A 22694-nucleotide genomic window follows, 5' to 3' on the forward strand; every position below is an offset into this window, starting at 1 on the left:
TTTATCAAAGGCAAAATGCTTTTTGCTTACAACAATAGAAATAAATCAAAGTCTGATCACCCTGTTCCGGACAATAAGCAAATAACATTGGAATCTATGTTATTTATAACTTGTTTTATTTGTTTAGTAAGTGTTTTACGGCACTTGCAACACAGTAAGGTCATATAAGTGCCGAAGATTAGAGGTGTTACAAGAAAGTAACAAACCCAAAACAGAAGAAGGGGAGATAAGGACGATAGATGTTTGAAAGGAAAGAAGAAGCAAACCACACCAGAGCACCAGCCAACCACCCACATTTATAACTTATAATAACAGCAGCTCTATTGCATATAATAATAATAATATATTTGCATTGTGTCTCAATCACAAGAACAATGAGAAATATGTTTCTTTTTTTCATTAGAAGTACAGAAAAAAATTAAAAGCCATTTATTTGTTCCTGATAATGAGTGATACGCATTAATAATATATCTGTAACAAATCAACTGCTCAATGTAAGACTCTATTAGGTCACTGTTCAAAATGGCGTAAGGCAGAGTCATACACTAAGCAGTCGAAATGATTTGTTGCTTCTCACGTAAATTGTCGTAATGCTGTAATCACAATAAGAAAATAGCGCAATATCAAGATTGAAAACTCTTTTAGATGAATCTTATATATTATGCAGTCACAAGTGATTTATGAAAAAGAATAATATAATAAAGGAAAATATCTTATAAACATTGAAACAAAACAAAAACCAACAAAAACAAGATAAGAAGACAACAGCAATCCCCTCCCCTCTCAATTAAAGAATTAGATCTAGCTTTATTTTTTAAAAATTATACTAATGGAAAAGTGGTTGTAATCATCCAGTAACAAAGCAAACTTTTCAAAATGCAAAGGAAAGAGCATTCTTCTGCTCTTTTAAACTAAAAGCTTTTGGTTTCCAATAGTAAGACAAAGAGAAAACTGTGCTTAAATTAGACCCCAAAAGACAAAAACAAAACAAAAATAACCAAGAAAAACAACAAAGAAAATCATCATGTAAAAACACCAAAAAACCCCAAACCAAAAAACTCAATTTCAGGGTAAAATCGCTCTATACCCTGGTTGTCTAATAGTTTTGGCAATATGAGGCAAGATCACTAAACTGAACCTTTGTTTAGTTGCCAGCAAATAATTCTTGCCACTAATAAGAATCAACAACAGTGATCCGGAAAATGTAACTCATGTCAGTATTATGTACGGTACTTTGTGTTGTCATTTGCTTGTCTGCAATGGTGGGAAAACAAACTGTCCAGAAAGCTGCAACTAAGTTCAGAAAAAAGACTTTAACTCAGATATGATTCTCTTAACATTAAACGCCTTGAAGGTAAAAACAATTTAAAATAAATTGTTTCATGTCTGCTACAAAATTCTATATCAAACAGGTTTTTCTAACACAAATTTGCTAGAACGATCACGTACAGATTTCAGTATCTGAAACTACATTATGTCTCTGTGGTCCCTCCCATAACTTGGGGGAGGGGGAGGGGGGGATGCACAATTGAGAGGACATCAAAATTAGGTAAAATATCCCAAGAACCAAAATATGTAACAGATAGCATATTAATCTGCTATACCCACAAAACACCATGGAATCACATGACAAAAAGGGGAACAATTAATCTGTTCTACACATTGTGACCCCAGTGCTTTCTTGATGTATCTCCATTTTTTTAACAGTGAAAATGTGACTACTTTTTAAGCTCACTCTTTGTTATGAACTGTTTTCACTATTGTTAAAAATGGAGATACGACAAGAAAGCACTGAGGTCCCGACATAGTCATAGGTATAGGTATAGATCTATAGCAGCCAAGATGAAAAAGCTGAATGCAAAAATACCAATGAAATACATTTCACTTCAGATAACACCCTTTTCGTGACTGCCCTCATTGAGGGGTTGCTCCACTTGTGCCAATTGCAAAACGTACTCTTTTTTGGTTGCTTAAACACATTCTATAGATTATTTTTTTCTGACCCCTTTTTTGTCTTAATTTTGAAATACAACATGTCTACTTTACTTGGTAAAATAAGTCAGGTAATTAGCCTCTCCAAACACCACCTTCAACTTGTCACATAAACAACACACTGTTCTAGCACAATGGTGGAAACCCACCCCCAGCAGGAAAACAGTTACAGTGTTCATGTATGTTTTCCACTCTCTACGTGTTTGTGTACGTTATAGTGTTGACAGCTGAACTCAGCTCAATTGGGTGCAGGACGTTGTCATAAACATGGATGACATAGCTCTCTTGCTTATCCGGAATCTCTATTCGATGTTCGGTGTGAGTTGGGATCACCTGTTCTGTGTAGTATTGAGGCTCAGGTACTGAAGAAAAAAAGAAATGTGAGTTATAGTTACTAAATGCATAACAGAAAGTTTGCTTAAGTTAGAAGCATACCCACAAAATAAAGGTTGATAGTACAGGGGGAAAACAAAATGGACACGTAGGAATAAGAGGAATAGTGCAAAAAATAAGGTCTGCTTGAGGAAACCCATCCTTAACTTCAAAGAAAGAAACCATGTCACAGGATGTATTATTTATGAAACCCACTTATGTCAAAATACAAGGTATTTCAGATAAGTGTTATTTCTAAAGTCAATATTTTCCTTTCAAATTCAGTTTCATAAATTCAATTTGGATTGAAGCAAAATTAAAACGAGTGTTTAAAAAAAATATTTTATATAATTTACTTGTATTTGTTAATTCCTAGATACTCGCTCCCAATACCTTGTGATTCCTGGTTATGAAATAACTTTTAAAAAGTCCATTTACGTTCAAGAGCAAAGCAAAGATCTTTACAAAAAAAGTACACGAAAATCATACCTGAGTGTGGGGGAGGAAGCGGAGGAGCAGGGGGAGCAGGAGGTTGATCAGCCTCCATGGGTGGGATGAACTGCTTGGAGACAACTTTAATGTCTCTGTGGACCCGTTTCTGATGCTTTTTCAGAGTAGAACCCAACCTAAACGCAGATCCACAGATGTTGCACGGGTAAGGACGCTCATCTGTTACAGAAAAAAATATGTAATGAAAATAAGGGAGTCGGAGGGAAACTTCTCGGAAGACATGAAGACAAACTGCTGTAGAATTTTTGTACACTGAACAAATGGTAGAGAAACAGTAATAGAAGAGAAAGAAATAATTTCAAGTTGGTAAATAATTATCACCCCAGCAGACCCTTGAACACTTTGAAACATTCTCAGCTTCTTGAGGAAGATATAGTTTATTAGAGATTCTAAAACACTAGAAACTAGGAACAATTGGAGAAAAATACGCGTTTACAAAATACATTAACTCACTGGTCACTGGGCCTTTTTCGGGTCTACATGTGCTGAAGACTGGCATTTTTGGGGGTATTTCAACATTTCAAACAACACCCTTCCCAAAGTCATACAACCACCATTTTTACACACATAACAGATAGAATCTAAACATGCCCAATATGACACAAAAAACCTGAAAGGCAATATCTTTTATAGTTTTTTTAGAAATGATTTTTTGAAAATGTGCTAACATTTGTTGCTCGTCAAAATTTTTTGACGTGATGTCTTGAGTGCCCCCCCCCCCCAAATTAACTTTGTGCGTATCTTTTATTGTGTTTTGTGTTTCAAAATAAATAAAAAGTCCAAACTCATGAATAGGCAGGTAATCGGTATGGTAATCCTTATGTATTCGTTGTCTAATCCACTTCAGTGTGAAAAAAAACAGGACTCCAGACAAAGCGGAATTTTGCATTTGAAAGCCCAGTCTAGATCTTGAACATTCTCTATCAGAATCAGTGTTTTGATGCTTATTTACATTGAAATCAAGATCCCCATGGTCTAAAATATCATATTCATAATTTTCTGAACTGTCAAGGTTGACAAAAACTTGAAAAATGTTTGCGTTTTTGTGCTGCCAAGTGGATGCCAGAGCGGGTGCTCTGGTGTGGTTTGCTCCTTCTTTCTTATCAAACAATTCTCATCCTGATCTCTCCTCCCTCTTTTTTTATGTTTGTTACTCTCTTGTAACACCTAATCTTTGGCACTTATATGATCTTATTGTGTTGCAAGTGCCGTAAAACTCATACTAAACCTAAACGTGCTGCCATTATACTGACAAAGTGATGCGAGAACAGACAAGTGAGAGAAACGAAAGTAGGGCATCAGTTTGACTAACTTTCCTTCCGGGTCGATAACTCAAAAAGTATTCGGCCAATTCCGGAGAACCATAGCACAAAACGAAACAAAGGTCGGCTGCACGGTAAGAGACAGTTCACGCAGCGTTTGTGCACATGCTTTGCCGAGGAAAAAACGCGAAACTTGTGCTCGCAGGGGGTGCGTGAACCACCTCTCGGGAAAATATTGGTGCTCCCAAATGCTGCGTGAAACGTCTCCATTTAGTTAACCTTAAGTCTACATCAGCAACAGAAAACAGTAAAGAACACTTCTTATCAGTCTGTGATACCATTGTAAAGAGTTCATCAAAGTTCACGCAGTGTATAAAACGAAGCTACTAAGGTGACGTACCTGTATGAATGCGCTCATGACTGACTTTAGTGGAGCTGCGGCTGAATCTCTTCCCACAGTAGCGGCAAGAATATGGCTGCTCTCGGGTGTGGGTACGGTGGTGGATGCGAACCTCAGACCCAGTCTTGAATCTCTTGTCACAGTAGTCGCATTTGTGGTCAAAGTTGCCGCTGTGGTTTTTCATATGGGTCACTAAGCTGCCCCTGCTTGCGTACGACTGTAATGATAGATATGAAATAAAAAGAAAGAATTAAGCAGAGCAATTCCACCTTCAGAAAACAATCTCCACCCAGTCATTTAATTTCCTCAAGGTGGAATTGCTCTGCTTGTTTCAGAAAAGAAAAGTACATTAACTCACTGACTACTGGCCTCTTTCACCAGTCACTAGCGCTGAGTACTGGCATTTTTGGGGGTATTTCAAAACACCCCCACAACTCTTAGAATTACCCTATTGTAATTACTTTTTGACACAGTAAATAAACATTCAAACTTAATCTACTGCAAAAAATGTAAGTTGTCTAGGTCTAATACTTTAATTTTTATGATTAAAAAAAAATTGGCATGAATTTGATTTTTCAGAGAAATTTCCAGAGACGTGACAGATAGAATGAAATTCACAACAACAACAAAAATAAAAGTTCAAAGTGTTCTGTTTTGATTTGTATCCATGTGTGAGTGTTTGGTGAAAATATAAAAGCTGGTCTGTGCGTTTATTCAGACCCATACACTGAACTACATGAGACAGATGTAGGGAACGAAGTTGTGATTTCGTCGCACGAACAACAACACCAGTTCCAGTGCTAGATCTAGCCCTAAAAATATGACTTGGGCCGTGTTTGGGTACATATCCAGGGTTTTAACTACAGTGGAATCCTGTTATAACGATAGGGAGAAGACCGGTGCGAAATGCCTGTTACAGCAGGATTCTCGTTACAAGGGATCCAGTAATAAATTCAAGGGAAATAGTAAAGTAGGCCTAATCTATGAGTTTGGCTTTCTGTTTATTCCTTTTTGTATTTCCCCTGATGAGGATTTTGTTCAACATGATCTCTAGGTCTTACTTGATCAAAAATCGAATCAGGTTTCTTTCTCTAGCACTAGCAATGTTGACAAATTGGCGTTGGTGATCAGAAAGAAGGGGCCCTGGCTCTAGGCCAACTCACCCGCTATGTTGTTCCCCACCTCACCACACCCCGCGGTGCGTTGCATCTGCTTGGGCACGTCACACATTCACTCCATCTATCACAGCATTGTGACCTCTCCATCCCACACCAGAGAAGTGACAGGCACGGTAGGCCTATGACTAGATAATGTAGAATGGGCTGGCCTATCACGCGATGTGTTCTGCTTATCTGCGCATATCACACCCTCCCCACTCATTCGCTCCGGCCTTCATTGTTGGTTTGCGTGGGCTCTCCCATTCTTTGTTTCGCTGGATCACCAACAACTTTCTCAACTGGCGAGGTTTTATATCATCTTTAATTAGTCTGTGCGCTGTGCACAGCATCAGCAATATATTCCTATATAACCGACTTGCGTGACTGTCTGATTGCGCAATAGCAGTATTTTATTTACAAAGATAAAGAAGGGGAAAAAACGGGGTTTTAGAATAGTGTCTTATAACAGACTTCTCGTTGTTTCAGGACTCGTTATAAGTGGACTCCACTGTATCAGACACATCATATCCTGAGTCACTAGAACTAGCAAAATGAACAGAAGTATCGAAAACAGCGAAATTATGTGATTCTTGTTCATGCGACCGTTACTTCGACGCGACTGTCAGATTACTATCAGCTGTATAGAAAAAACATAGCGCGAGTTCCGGTCAGGTCAACCCCAGATGAGGTGACTGTCCTTCACCTTCAATTACTTAAAAAGTTACAACGAAACTTCCGTCAAACTTGGCACGAAATGAAACAAGTGGCAAAACTAGCACTGGAGTCTGTTCCCGTACATGTGACCGGAGCACAAGATATGGAACAAAACCGCAAAGTCCACCCCGTCGGGGGTACGGGATCTGTACCTGCCAACCGCCCGCCTGCCCCGTACCCGTGACGGGAACCGTAGTCAGTGAGTTAACATGATAACAGTCTGTCATTTAGCGCAGGGGAAAAGTAAGACAGACAGACAGAAACAGCAGAGGGAAAAAAAACAGAAGTGGGACCTACTGGCGGCATCCTTCAACAACCTATGAATATAATGCCTCTCACTCACTTATACTTGATATGTATATATATGAAGTAACCAATCAAGTGTGTGTGTGCATGTGTGTGTGTGTGTGTGTGTGTGTGTGTGTGAGAGTATGTGTGTGTATGTGTGAGAGTATATGTCTCTGTGAGTGTGTGCCTAGGTGTGTGCACGCACGCGTGTGTGTGTCTGTGTGCGTGCGTACGCGCGCGCGTGTGTGTATACATACCCGTGGGCACAGATCACAGAAGAACCGTGTCCAGTTGTGGTCAAACTTGTGAATAGCCAAGTCGAACTGTCGACTGAATGTCATCTGACACTTGTTACAGCTGTACAAATTTCGTTCTGCGGGAAGAATACACAGACAAGAAAATTTGTTAGGACTTCTATTACACTGGAAAACAAAAACCCCCCTCCAAAAACCCGATAACTCAGATGGAATTTACAACATTATTAGTCTAGTTTCAGTTAGAGTTTATGGTATTTGCAACACAATAAGGTAATATAAGTGCCGAAGATTAGAAGTGTTGCAAGAGAGTAACAAACAAAAAAGAAGGAGGGGAGATAAGGACAATAGATGTTAGATAGGAAAGAAAGAGCAAACCCCACCAGAGCACCTACCAACCACCCACACAACATCATTAATATTTTAAAAATCATACAGCCAGGAAACGTTAAAAAAACATACCCCAAACCCATATAATGATAGTGATATAAAGGAGGAACTTTTGTCAGGAATGTGGAGCTATTTTCAGAATATGACTGTAATATTACAGTGGAACTGGAACTCGGTTTCAACAAACTCGGATTCAACGAGAACTCGTATTCAAAGAAAAAAGTTGGATTACCTGATTTTTTAAAATTAATAAAAATCAATAAAAATAACTCGGATTCAACAAGCACATAAATTAGCCAGCTCAGATTCAACAAAGCCGCTTGCAGGGTGAACTGCTACATGTGACAAATCAGCAGCCTCTTTCATACTAAAAACACGCCTTATTAGCACGCACACATGGTTTAGTGCATGTTGGAGTCGGATGGGCGGCCAGCACACATGTGACTTGGGGGGGAGGGAGCAAAAGCGGCCCAGGCGTGGAAGTTCAGTAGAGATACAAACACATCATAGATATTTTTTTGCAACTGATCAATATAATAACGATAAGCTAGTCTTAAGAATATTGTAACAACAGGCAAGTTTGACGGAAAGAGAGGTAGAGGCAGACAGAGGGAAAAGATACTGGACAAGATGACAACATGGCTAGGAGCAGCAAGAACAATAGACACCTTTGCTGCAACGCAAGACAGAGTGAAGTGGAGGTCCATGATCGCCCACGCCAGTCAGCAAGGCACCGGATGATGATGATGAGTCTTGACATAGATCTATGCAATGAATTGCGCGCTGGATTGTGGAACCAAACGTTGCTGTATGCAAGGCTCTACACAGCAACACAACTTGTTCAGAGAACAATAAATTATAGATGACAGATAACACAGGTGTGCATTTGACCGAATCAGCCTTTCTGCACAGTGTATGCTTGGTAGAGTTCAGTGTATTTTCCTGGAATTTACCATCATTTCTTCAGTATCAAAGAAAGAAAAGTCCAATACATTATACATAACTTGCTCGGTGCATATAATTGTCTGCACAAAAACCTTATTTTTGCTATAACAAACACTTGGATTCAACTAAATTGAAGACCCGGCCCGACGACTTTGTTGAATCCGAACTCTACTGTATTTCCTCTTCGCACGCAGCGTCAAATCTCTCGATCCTTACCGGGATGCGTGTAAAGGTGGTCAACGAGCTTAGCGCTGTGGTCAAAGCCCTGCCCACACAGAGAGCAGATGTACGGGTTGGGCTGATCGTTGTGCATCTTGCGTCGATGATCCAGCATCTCTTTGCTGTCTTGGAAGGACTGGTCGCAGTAGTCACAATAGGCCAACTCAAACATGTTGTGCTTGTGGAAATGCGATTCATAGGCAAAATTGCGGGTAAATTTCTGCAATAAAAAACAAAGAACTTTCTGATAATTAAAAGAAAAAATCTTTTATTTGATTCCAAACTAACCTAAGGTAGGCCCATTCAAGAATGCTGGGCAGATTACAAGTCACTTCAGAAGATAAGTATCTACGGGTTCAAGAGGCTTTCATCAATACCTTCACAAAGCATGTGAGTTCTATTTAACCACAATAGAAATTCATTACTAACATAAAGGAGGAAGGGGGTGGGGGGTTTATTTAAAATCAAGAGTTTGTAAAAAGTTAAATATGCACAAAATATTAAAATATTTAGATCTGATTCGACAGATATGTCCATAAATGAAAAACAAAATTAATTAAAAATTAAAAAAAAACCCATAAACACAATAAAATAAGAAATGAAAGGAATAATCTGCAGCTAAAAAACACATACTACAGCCTTATTCAGGGGTGCCCTCCAATACTTAAGCATTTCGCTGGTGCCTGTGAGTATGGTACTCAAAATGTCTTTCTGTGATGCCCATTAGAACTTAAAAATGTCTTAACGTATACGAAGAATAAGTAATTCTTGTCCGTGGCACCAACACATAAATGTATCTCAACACTCTGTGCCTTATTGCACCACACCATATATAAACTGAGACAGTAAGAGTTCATCTTATTGCGGACATTATATCAGACAGCACAAACAAAAAAATCTTCGTCACTGTCATACTTTGCCACAAACTTGACACCTGAAAGGACAAGTCTCTTGCTGCTCAGCATTGCCAAGTTTCTGAAGTATGACCTCTCGAGGAAGATGACTAAGGCTGTGAACTTTGAGGTCAAACTTTCGATTAAAAGAAAGACCGCAGCTATCACAGTTACCAACACAGTATCCTGGAGACAAATGTAGACATTTTGTTTTGAAGAGTGCTTGAAAAAAAATTTTTTAAAAATTATTTATACAATTTCGTAATTGACAATCTTCTTACCATTGTCTCTAGTAATGAACAAAGTGTAATGAGCAATATGTTTGTTCAGTTATTACTTTTTTCTCCCCTTACAAACAATCTTTGTCCCTTTCAGCTCAGGAAGTAGGCCTACTGACATTTTTCCCCCCTGGATTTTGAGGTAGTATCATAATATTATGTTCAGCACTTTAAAGAAATTTGGCTAAAGACAGTGCTTGGCTTGAACCTCTTTAACAACCATAAAATGATTTTGGTTGGAAAAAAAAAAATGAAAACCATAGCTCAGATTGGACTAATGTTGACTTGACCTAACAATTAAATTTTCCTCTTTCTTGGCTTATTTTTCCCCACTTGTCTTCTAGTAAGTACATGCACTTTGGACTAAAGAATTTCAAGAACAAATACCTACTCTTGTATAATAGCAATTAAAGCACAAAACAGTTTTAAGCAGATATTTTTGTTTACTCTTTTTCCAGGAATCAGGCAGTGAAGAATTAAAATTTTGTTGCGGTGATTTATTTGACTGTTGAATTACTCCTAAATTACAGTAGTCTCCACCTAAGATCCCACCGCTTACGATCTTGGTTCGCTTAAGATCCCGCTGTTTTAAGAAAACAGAATTTTTACTATACAAAAGTCACCCCTAAGATCCCGTTCTGATCCACTCTGAAGGTCTACATTCAGCTAAAATCCCGCATTTGTGATCATAATTTACGGAACAAACACCCGAGCGGGCACAGCCGATCAACCAAGAGTGAAAAGTTGAGATCAATGAACTGCCCGTCACGTCAAAGATCAACCACTCTCGTGAAAGTGATCACATAAGGGTTGTTAAGCTCGATGAAACAGTACAATGTTTGCCCTAGATACGATCACATCGATGTGTGAACTAACCTACACGTTTGTTTTACCCAAACATGGCACTCGCACCTGAGCTCTCCACCTAAACTTACATCACTTCACTCCAGGTGGGATCACATTGAACTGTGAACTCTTCCCTGACCATTGCAGCAGTTGTCTCTATTCCAGAGTTTGCCAGACAGACTGAATTTTAATTTATGTGGTCACAACGTAAAGGTGCGTAACGACAAAGGCGAGGGAACTTGGTCAGAGAAGGAAAGCTATAAATTTCCGACAGGTAAAGGGAGGGGCAACTGGTTAAGCGTAGATCTTGAGACTCATGATAGGATAATAAGTGAAAATGGCACGTCTCATGCCACTATGCACTGTGATAGGTCATCAAGGTTAACCACTCTTTGCTCCCCATATGTCATAAACCCACCTAGGGGGCACGTCAGTTCATTTTAGAGTGGAAGGAGACCATTTCACAGATTATGAGCCTTAACATGGGTCACCGTAGATTTTTCCCTGAGTTCGTCGGCTAAGATCCCGGTTCGCCTAAGATCCTGGATTTTCCTGGCTCCCGAGCACTGGGACCTTAAGTGGAGACTACTGTATATAAAAAGCAAAAACACTACAAAATTTTAGGGCATCAGTCACCTTCATGAGACCTCAAGTGTCCCAGCAAATCTTCAACAGTAGCAAATACGTCGCCACAAAAAGAGCAGTGATATGGGTTTTCCTCCTCTAAATGCAAAAGGTTTCTGTGTGAGATCAGTTCCTTGGTGGTGGACAGAGTCATGTCACAGAAATCACACACTAAATCCTTCTCTTCCTTGTGCGCATTGTCTAGGTGATTGGTGAGGTAAATTTCATTTCTGTAATTCTGGAAAAAAAATTAAAAAATGAAAAACAACAATCAATAAAGATATTTACACAAAGTTTTCCAGAAGAATTTCAACAGAGCTCGCTTACAATAAGTTTTCTTGAGACAAGTATTGGGAACATATTTTTAAACTTTCCTTGAAGGAGAGACAGTAAAGCATGCTTTAAAGTTTACTTTTATATAAACACCAAAATCCAGTACTGAAAAATTACAATAGGTAGATCCCATTACACGGATCACTCAAAAATTGTCTAAAAGTATGATCATTTTCAATCAGAAGAGCAACTGATATTCACGTCGGTGGAAAAGTTGATTCTGTCATTTAACAATATCAGGGTTCTGTCTGGAAACAGAAGGTACTTGAGGTGAACTCAGCTTTTCTCATCAGGATGAAAGGTGGTACAAGCAGACCGCTTTTTTCGCCATAAATCGAAAGTGCCGAAAAAATCAAAGATTTAAGAGAAAACACAAATGTCATTGAGGACCGAAAGTACTTTCTAGGCCTATTTAATCAGAAAAAAGCCTAAAAAGTGACAAACTTTAACCTATTTGTCATAATCTTAACACTGAGGTTGACCTTTCTACTAATGATCAGCCTTATAGCTCAGATGGTTTACTGGTTTTATTTGCCAGTGTTAATGATACACATGAACTAAACAGTTATGAAACCCTTACATAATAACTTGATAGCATACATTTTCATAAAATATTGAATGATAACGTTAAAGGTTCTACTGTAATAGTGTAAAGTTACTGGATTCAGCACAAAACTTCCCTCAGAAATAAATACCAGTAAAAAAATGTTTTCCTTGACCCAAAGAAATGCAGAACATTGGATCCAATACAGTCTTAAGTAAAAAGATAATGGTAACAGTGAACAATGCTATCACTTACTCTTCCACAGATTTGACACGTAAGCGGAATAACTGCCTGTTCTTTATCTCTTTCTTTCATATGTGAGGTTCTGTGGGTGCTTAAACTTTTCTTACTGTAGAAAAATTTACCACACATTTCACAGAAGTAATCTCGTCTTCCTGCAAAGTAGAAAAAGAAAAAATTACATTACACTGTCCAAACAACTGTCCAAAGCAATAAACAAGTAAATTAACCAAATCAGATAAATAAATAGGCAGTACCCTGCATTTTGAAAAGTCACTTATTATGTCCCTATAATGGCAATTTATTCCAGTTTGTTATACAAAATTGCCACTTCTTTTCAGAACACCAAATACAAATACAGTCAAACCTGAGTGAAACGGCCACCCACATTGTCAAGGAGAAGAGTGGCCGTATAACACAGGTGGCAGTCTTAAGCAGGACTGCTCAAAAGGAAGAAAGTAAATCATTCTCTTCTGAGGTCCAAACCGAGGCTCATCTTAGGCTTTAGACTGTCGTAAGGCGAATTCAAAAGGGTTTTTGTTTTCTTTTGAAAAAAGGGAGTGGATGGTGTAAGAAAGGTTTTTTGTGTTCTTGGTTGTTTTTTTTGGTTAGCTATCTTTTTTGTTGCTGATTTTGTACAAGCGTAAAATAAACGAAATATTATGTAAGTAAGACAATGAAGACTGAGTGTCACGGTAAAACAAACACATGGGTCGCCACCACTCGGAGAACCAGTGACGCTTCTGTCGCAAGTCTCACGTCAACGTCCATAAATACTTTGTTACAGATTAGGTAAACAAACCTGTGACCAGAAACCTCACATACGTAGGTTATGACGGGTCACACTTCCCTCACCAGCAGTTGAAAATTTATTGTTAGGCCTTTCCATTCGTCAACTTCGGTAAACATTCATTGGCGGGACTAATAGAAACAACAGGTGAATCAATTATGACGGCCTGTCCATAGCGTGAGGGGCTGATTCAAAATTTATATCAAAGCGTCGGGCAATGAGTGACCACGCCTGGCTGCCTGAGGCAGGTAAATTTGACAGTGGGTTGATAAAATAAGGTGACTGCAGCCGCGTTGGACAGGTGACCGTTCTACAGAGTTAAATTGTATAGAAAAATAAACAAGGGGGGAAATGGAAAGTGTCCGTATTATACAGGCGGCCGTCATGGCAGGTTCGGCTGAAGCCCTACCTGTCTCATTCATTTTGCTAAAAAAACAAAAAAACAACACCATTCTATCATCACTTGAGGACCCACTTACTGTTGGTTTCATGAGTCATCTTGTGCAATTTCAAGCGATGGGCGCGGCCAAAGCTCCTGTCACAAATGTCACAGACGTATGGACTCTTCTCCATGTGACAAGCCTCATGAGACTGAAGTTGAGACTTGGTGGGGAACTTCTTGTCACATTTGGTACAGGAGAACTCAAACAGGTCATAGTGCTGTCTCATGTGAATCGACAGGTGCTTGCAAACCTTTATTAACACATTGAAAACACATCAAAATTGTAGGAACAGCTTAAACAAACAAGACACAAGAGCATTTTAACAGTTTGAGAAATGAGAGGTTTGTAACTAACATAACACCCCTTTCAACACTGAAGGCTTGTTTAAGAGGAAAGAACCTCGGAATTTACATTTATCCTTAACAGAATGATAAAATGCAGATGCACATTTTTGCTAAAAATATTGATTGCAAAGCACATTAAGCTTGCTGTTGAGCAGGAATTTGGATTATAAAATTGCTAACTATTACACTGGTCTATACGATAATTATTATTATCATCATTGTTATTATTAACCACCCAACTTTAGAAACTCTCTACAGAGTCCAAGTTCAGAAACACTCCATTGGAGATTCAAAGCAGGGTTATCCGCATCAAAACCTAACAAACAAGATGCCATACAATTATGGCCCTTGAAGATGACAGAAAAAGTTCTATGAGGAAAAGCACATAAGACACAAATCAACAAATTGAGCTGAGTAAAAGACAAACGAACAGACTGTCTGAACACACATGAAATGCGCAAACCAGGTTAAGTGTAGATGTTTGTATGCCCTCATTGACACAATTTAATCATTTAGGAAGCGTGTTTCTCATCCAACCTGGGCTGAGAGGGATACAACTTCCCAGCAGAGAGACCGAGATACTTGATAAAAATTTCTCCCCACCTGGGAATTGAACTCTGGTCTCTTGCATGCAACAACAAAGCACATACGGTAATTACTATACCACAGATACTGGTTGAAACCGGGTGAACTTAAACCTTCAATCTATTGTAAAATAGATGAACAAACATCTAAACTGTATACTGTTCATGGACAAAGGGATATTATGAAAAAAAAAATAGTCAAAGCAGCAATAACCAAACAAAGTGGCCTGGCCACTTACCTTGCCACAGACCCAGCACACTCTATTCCTGGCGTGTCTTGTGGAATGGAAAGCCAAAGAGCTGAACAGGCTGAAATTTCTAAAGCAAATTTTGCACTGATGTACTGAGTCCAGTTTGGGTGTGGCTGCAAGAGAGTGAGTCATTAGAGTTAGAGCAAATCTTTCTCTATTTAACTATACACAAGTCAACAAGGAGAAAGAAACTGAGAAGACAAGTTCGCTGCTTAGTTTGAAGAAGAAAATGGGGCACAGACAGCAAATTGATTATAAAATAGCCCTAAAGTTTTAAAAAATGCACTAAGAGCTTGACATGACAAAAAGCCAAAATAAAAGAGCAATGAAATTATCAAAAATGTCTTTGAAGTCTTTGAGTTAGAGACAACGAGAAGAAGGACTACAGCTTACAACAGAATGTACTGTTGACAAAGTATGAACAATTTCACACCTTCTCAGAAAAACCATTATCATTGAAAGAAATGTCAGTAAACGTATTTCAGGATTCACCTTAAATTTGGGATGTGCTGAAAAGCAGGGGAAAAAATAAAGTCAGAATGATAGCATATCCAAGCAAAACAGAAATATATAGGCCCTATATATTTTTTTTTGGTTTGTTTGTTGCTTACCAATGACTTTATTTGCTAAACATTCTACATGAGAATGAAGCTTGTATTCAAACTTTCTTGTGAAACTTTTCCCACAATCCTCACACTGGCTCTCAGCCGTGCCTGAAAGAGAGGGATAAAACAAATTTGTATTATACTAGACATACACATGAAGTATTACATTAGCTCAATATGGCAAATCAAGCATCCATTCAGGGTTGGATGTTTACCACACGGTTGCCTGGCTGCAGGTTAAGATAAAGAGAAAAGTGGCATAATTTAGACTAAGAAATTCATGCATATATATAAAAATAGAAAGATGACAATGAAAGAGTAATGGGATTTCTTCCTCTGATAACAGGGGAGATGGCATATTAACTATACAGAAAGTTTTCAGCTTTTGATAATATAAATCACCCCTACTGATACATATAGTTAATAAAGAGGCATTAACTATGTTTAAACATCTATCAACTTTATGAATGGGCCAGTGTTAGAGGGGGTAAAGGGGGAGTTGGGGGGGGGGGGGAGAACTTAAAAAACTGAAAGGATCTCTGGACTATAATCTCAACCATTTTACCATGCAGTCCAACTCCAAAATCTATCTCACACTACAATGAACCATATCCTTTTGCATTACCAGATCAAGCTAGCGTTATGTGTTTTTTAACCACCAACATTTGATTACATGCAAATATTTGGACAGTCCTTTTTCTTTCCTTTCCGTGTATTGTCTCTCTCTTTGTTATTTTTCTTTTCCTCAAGCACTGAAAGATCATACATGTTTCCAGGCCCCAAAAAGTAGGGACACTTTTTTGGTGTATCTCTTGTTGTGGAAGCCATCTATACCTGGATGCCTTTCAGGAAAGTGCTTTTAGATAGTGCATTGTTGCCACAAACGAACAAGGTGAAAAATATTCTCATCTCAGGAGTAAATAGAACAATCTACAACAACGCTTTTGATAAACATGGTCACAGACCGATACAAAGTTCTCTTGTTAAACCACATGATTTGAATTTGCTACTAAAGAACTGCACGATTAGAGCACATTTTAAATTTTGATAACATCCTGGACGTTCAACCAACTTTAGAATGAAAGCCGAAAAACCTTCTCCCGAATCCCTCAGAAGAAGTAGGACCTACAAATAGAGCCTTCCAACCATCCGCAAACAAATCCCAGCCCACAGGAAGGGGAGAAAAAAAGTTACATTTTTAAAAAAAACTTACAGTTGTTTTTTTTCAAATGCTCGGTGAGTTCGAGCAGTTTGGTGAAGGTCAAGCCACAAGGGACACAGTGGAACGGCTTCACTTCCTCCAGGTGCTTGAAGTTCCTATGAGAGATGAGGTCTTTGGTGGTGGGCAGCACTTCATCACAAAACTCACACACCAGATCCGTTTCTGCACTGTGATTGGACTCAATGTGGTTGGTGAAGAAGATGTTGTCCCTGTATATCTGTCGTGTAAAGAAATGAGAAATAAAAAGGGTTACACATTGAGAATAAGTTGCGATATACTTACACTTAAAGAAAGAAAATTAAGATAAAACCATACAGGTAACATATTCTCAATGATACCACCATTACATCTTTTTTTAATTAAGAGAAAAAGGAAAGCTTTTCCTATCTTAATTCCTATTTCTACATACACAGCAATATGGTAACAGACCACTGTACCTCAAAGGAAATTTACTTCAGTGGTCATATTGGCAAAATAAGGTTAGAAAAAATAATTGTGAAAAATCATTCACAAGCTGGGACACCTTTCCACATATCTGGCAGATGAGAGTGCTTTCCTCTGCTCCCTCTTCCTCCTTGCATTTGTGAGTACTTCTTCCACTGCGGCTGTAAAAGTGTCGGCCACAGGACTTGCATTCATAGCTTGGGGTTCCTGCAAAAATGCCACGGTCATATCTGGATAGGCCATTTCTAAAGTACCAAGCCAGTCACAAGGCTGATATTAGACGGCAAAATCACAACTATCAACAGGTTTCTGAGACAGATTGAGCTACAAGTTTGAATGTGATTATGAAAGTATTGAATCCAAGATGACGGCAAGGTAACTAAAGCAATACTGATACATTTTTTAAAGTTTTTCATTGAAATTTCCTCTGAACGCACCTTTAAGTCCGTAACACATGTTGTAGATTTGATTCAAGTCTCCCTGTAACTTATGACTATCTTCAAGACAATCAATCCACATTATTGAATTTCTAAAACATATCACAGAGTTTTTGTTCTCAAGATTTTACAAGGCATTAGCAACATTGAACTTTAGCATCTTTCTGAGGAGGGGTCGAAGTTCCCATCCCCCTAGAGAAGGAAATTACAATAACACCATTAATTATTCATTCGAAATATCAGTGACGTACGGTGTGCTTGGTGAGTTCGCTTGTGAGCCGTGAGTCCATGGGCCAGCTTGAAGGTCTTATGACAGATGTCACACTCATGGGGTCTCTCTTGCACGTGTTTGGACATTTGGTGCCCGTGCAGCAGATATATCGTAGGGAATATTTTCTCGCATTCACCACAACCAAAATCAAAATCTGTCTCGTGTACTTTCATGTGGATGGACAGGTGTTTACATGTCTGTAGTGGATTAGAAAATTAACCAAACTTATCATGCTTAGCCTGCAAAGATTATAACATATTTTTACAACTTCCAAAAGTAAGAATCAGTTGACACACATTATATCATCATTTCAAGGTAATCACAATTCAAAGTCCCAACCACTTTTGTTTAGCAAACTGCTTGAATCTGTTAGAATCTATGGGCTTTGTTGACAAATAGCAGAAAATCAAAATGAAACGATGTAGTAAACTAGTAATCATTCTGAGTTTTTAATTCATTGAGGTCTTTAGCACTTCAAAAGCATATTCTAATTGCTCGAATTGGATACAAACACAGCATGTGGCAAACACTTGCTTTTTGCACTTTAACTTCTTAAATATTGGTAAACTTTGTAATTATCTGGCAACTAAAGGAAAAAAGAAATTACAATAGAGGTGCGACTTTAATTACAAGATAGCAGACAGACAATATCAATTCAAAATTCAGTTGTTATAACAAAAGAATTAGCAACAAGCTATTTAACTTTGGACTATAAAATGTACTATTATACTGAAAAACACTACTCACCACTCCACATAACCAGCAAGCTTTCTTATCTTTGTGTTTCAAGGCATGACTTGCAAGAACTTGTATAGATGAAAAATATTTTTTACATATTTTGCATTGTACAGGCTTCACTTTTCTGTTAGAGTGCATTTCTTGAGAATGAATTTTCAACTCCAATGCTGACGGGAACATCATTTTACATGGAATGCACTTGCACATTACTGAGGACTTGGTGAAGGGTTTCTCATCTTCTGCCAGGTTGCCGGCAGATTTCAGCGCATCCCCAGTTTCCACATCTGAGTTATAATTCTCTGTTTTCACTTGAGATTTGACGGAGTCCTTCACAGAGGCAAGCCACTCCTCTCTGTGAGAGGCCCAGTGCTCATTCATTTCCAGTAAATCAGTAAATGTCTCTGCGCAAAAGTCACACTTGTATTTGAAAAACTCTGCGTGGTCAAGCAGGTGCGTAGAGATGTTATAATAGGACTGGAAAAAAAGAGAAAAAATGTTACAAATTTACCTTCAGGAGCAAGTGTAGCATATTCCCAAGTTAATGCAATGAAAAACTCCTCATTTCTTAAATTACAATATCATACAGGGTGTGCTGCAAACATTTTAAAGTATGAACACAAAATGTAAAAAAAATACAAGAACATTTTTACAGAATTAATAAGCCTTTAAATTTTTTTTAAAAAGGGAAATAAAGATATGAGCACATGAGTAGGTGATTTCAAAACAATGTTATCAAACTTTTTCAAATAAGCTAGCATGTAAACTATGGCATTACAAAATGGGAACAAGTAAACAAAATATACATCTCTACAACAAAACAGCAAACAACCTACCAATATAATATAATAAAGGAGAACTGGTTTATAATATGACACAAATGAACCTGAATTTTTTCATTGCTTATAAAACTCATTAATTAAGGAAAAAACCAATAAAGTCATTAGCATGACATTTCTCTCTAAGTTACTAATCCACAGACACTGTACAAGAACAATACTATTTATACACATGAAAAGTGTTTCTTAAATTTTTTAAAGAATGACTTATCTTTTTGAGAATAACCTCTGTAGTAATGTACATGATAATATGGTATGGGTTTCACACTCCTTTCAACTCTTCAAGTGTTTTTTTAAAGGCAATTTAATGTCCATCTCTGATGGGACAGAATCAAAAGGATGGAAAGCCTTGAAATGCTCTACAAGTAAAACTCAAGTAAAAAGCTGTTTAGGTACCAGCCAAGGTCATCTGCATCAAAGCAAACTAAGTTACAAACTGAATTTATGAATTGACCTTCTGGGAAAACTAGTAAAAGCAAACTGTGCACACCCCAATATAGCCAGAGCACATCACACATGCATGTAATATAATAAACAAATAAACATAAACTCACCTCCTCGCAAATCCAACAGCTTATTTTCTCCATCTCCGTATTACTTTGGTGGGAAGACACATGATTCGCCAAGCCCTTAAGAGCCACAAAACTTTTCTTGCAAATGCCACACTGGAGAGGATCTGTCGTCATGTGGGTGCGTAGATGAAGCTGTAGACCGGTGCATCGAGTGAATGACATACTGCACAGCTCACACCTGTTACCTGGTTTGTTCTTTTTTGGTGCTGGAGTTCTCCTTTGTGGAAGACTTTCTGCACTTGATCTGACAGACTTCTGAGACGACCCAGGTGGCCTCCCCCTCCTTTTCTTTGTACTCGCTGGCTGCTGTTTCTTTTTTTCTGAGTGAGTGTAATCTTCATCTTCTGAATCAAAATCCTCATCATTATCATCATCATACAACTTTTTAAAGTTCTTAATCTTCCTTATTCTACGGCTTTTCCTGACACCTGTCTGTTCACCACTATTATCTTCTTCTTCTGGTTTTGGTTCCTTGCTTGTCGTTGGCAATGTGATATCAGTTTTCGCTGTTTTCCTTTTGCTCTGTTGTTCTTCTATTTGAATTCCTAGACGGTCTATGTCCTCTGAAGTTACTACTGTCTGTGAACATTGGCTATTGAATTTATTTGCTTCACTTCTTTCTGTAATAGTTTCAGTTTTTCCTCCAGAGTGGTCTGGAATATCTGAGTGTGTCTGCAAGAATTTCACAACATCACATATCACATTTAACGATGACAGATTTGATTCATACTGTAAACTTTCATGCAAGAGATCCAAAAACTGTGATGCCCCTTGCACAAGGCGAGATAAAAACAGCTCTCTGTTAAAGGATGACTGTTCAGGAGCGGGAACCACAGCCCAATTTTCATCCATTTTTCTTGTCTTTAACTAGAACAGATCTGGGGGAAGAAAAAATAAAATAAAATGAAGACTTTAAATGGTCGTTTTTAAGGACAAGCGGGCTAATCCAGATTTCGGGGGTTTCCAGAAATCTTGACCTACACCAAAAGTGGGTATTGCCCTCGTATACCTATAGGAGAAATTATTTGTTTTTATTGGTGTGTATATATAGTTGTTTGGTTATAGAGAAAACTTTCCTTGTCTTTTAAAGACACTGAACGAGGGGCAAAACTTTACCTTCGATTTTCACAAAACAGGGTTTTTCGGGATAGCCCCTTTGTACTTAAAATAAAGTTAAAAGCGACCAAATAGAGGTAACCAACAAAAATCTCTTTTTATATCAACACACTTGGAAAGTACAGCTCTTAATCAAACTTTCAAAGTGAAGAAAATTGATGCAACTGATTTCTTTTGAACTTTTAAGGACACCATCACCACCACCCCATCATCCCCCAAAGAGAAGAAAATAGAATGCAGCTGAGGTCTTTTGAATCATAGCCACCCTCTCCCCATAAGTGAAGAATGGATGGAACTGAGACATGTTCAATTGAGGACACCACCGCTACACCTCCCCCCACACAATCACCAATTTATGTAGGCCTACCACCACCTGAGTTTACTGGGATAGATTTTTCTATATCCATGTCCATAAGGTTTAGGCTTTTTCTATAGTTCCCACCCCCCTTATTTTAAGCTTATTTCGATGCGCAGCGAACTAAGATATATATATCAAACCTAACAACTGCAAAACTTCAAATTAGGCCTACGGTCAAATTCAGGGGGGCATGTCCCTCTGGAAATGCCCCAACATATTTTTATTTGGCCTACGAGGGGCTTTGGAGTATGATTCTGTCCTGATCTGCAATATCGGCCTAATGAGAAGGTAGCTAAGTATGATAAAAAGCTAAAGTAGACTTAGATCTAGATCTAGAAGTAGAAGTACCGTAGTATCTGTGAGTAGAGGGTTGCAACCATAAGACATAAGAACCTCAAAACAGACAGATCTTGCCTTTGTTGTCATTACTTTTGGTACCGTAGGCCTACTGAATCGGCCCTCTCATACCCTCACCCCAACGCATTTTTGCTTTTATTTTTTTTGTGTGCTCTTGTTTTACTTTACCATTTTGGCTTGGCCTTCAGTTGAGTAAATTTTAGTTCAATAAGCAAGCCGCTCGTCTCGTCACAGCAAGTAGCAAGACGTTCGATTAAAATTACATAACCATCAGTTCGCAATGATTCCAACTCCCCCCGGCTAAATTCCGTGTCAAGCCGGTCGACACAAAAAACACGGATTAATTATTGATCTAGAATCTAGATCTAGACTTAGATCTAGATCTAGATTTAGATCTAGAAATCTAGATCCAAAAGTATCTAGATTCTAGATTCTATATATAATCTATTTTTAGACTGCTCCTATCCTCAGTCTTGTTGACAGTCTCTCTCTTATTTTTTGCCTGCCCTATGGTATAAATCTAAAGATCTAGAATCTAGATCTACATCTAGATCTAGACTCTAGATTGGAAAAAAAATACGGACCGCAGAATTCACATAAAACAATTGATAGTGACGTATCGTATCAAGTAAACACACTTACCAAACTGTAAATGCGCACATCTTCGGAACGTAAACAAGTTGGCTGAGTTAGGCAAATGGACGCCACTGCTAACGCTTTGAACTTGAGGCTGCAAACGAAGGCGATGAATGTGAATATCGAATAATTCACAAGGGTACTCGAGTTTGTTTTTTTCCTGATTGCTTGTTGCACACTCCCCTCTGAGACAAACGTAATTAATTGGTTAGTGTTTGAAAACGGTCTAATCTAAAGTCAATCTATTCTTTTTGAATATCAATAATACTTGTGTAGCGTATGATATGATTCAAGAGCTTTTCAACGTATGCCTCTCTTAACGATTTCACAGGTATCGTATTTGCTAGTATTATCGATATAACCCAGAGGTTGCTCGTTTATGACCTATTTAGCAAACGTTTTGCCCGAGCTTGTCGACACGGCCTTGGG

The 22694-nt window shown here is 38.3% G+C and overlaps 1 protein-coding gene across 1 annotated transcript; it reads right to left on the reverse strand.

The window, feature by feature from the left end:
* Nucleotides 1–753: 753 nt before the first annotated feature.
* On the reverse strand, nt 754–22361 carry LOC101857652 (zinc finger protein 814). The gene is made up of 17 exons (XM_005100901.2): nt 22272–22361; nt 19781–20676; nt 18400–18864; nt 17633–17849; nt 17024–17151; nt 16492–16717; nt 15285–15386; nt 14662–14786; nt 13531–13744; nt 12277–12416; nt 11157–11382; nt 9419–9582; nt 8501–8723; nt 6953–7068; nt 4537–4753; nt 2854–3033; nt 754–2354 (listed from the first exon to the last, which is right to left on the reverse strand). The coding sequence occupies exons 2-17, from the start codon at nt 20648–20650 to the stop codon at nt 2188–2190; spliced, it is 3780 nt and encodes a 1259-aa protein (XP_005100958.1). The 5' UTR covers nt 20651–20676; nt 22272–22361; the 3' UTR covers nt 754–2187.
* Nucleotides 22362–22694: the final 333 nt, after the last annotated feature.

The sequence above is a fragment of the Aplysia californica genome, unplaced genomic scaffold, assembly GCF_000002075.1.
Source record: "Aplysia californica isolate F4 #8 unplaced genomic scaffold, AplCal3.0 scaffold00264, whole genome shotgun sequence".
NCBI classification, from domain to species: domain Eukaryota; kingdom Metazoa; phylum Mollusca; class Gastropoda; order Aplysiida; family Aplysiidae; genus Aplysia; species Aplysia californica.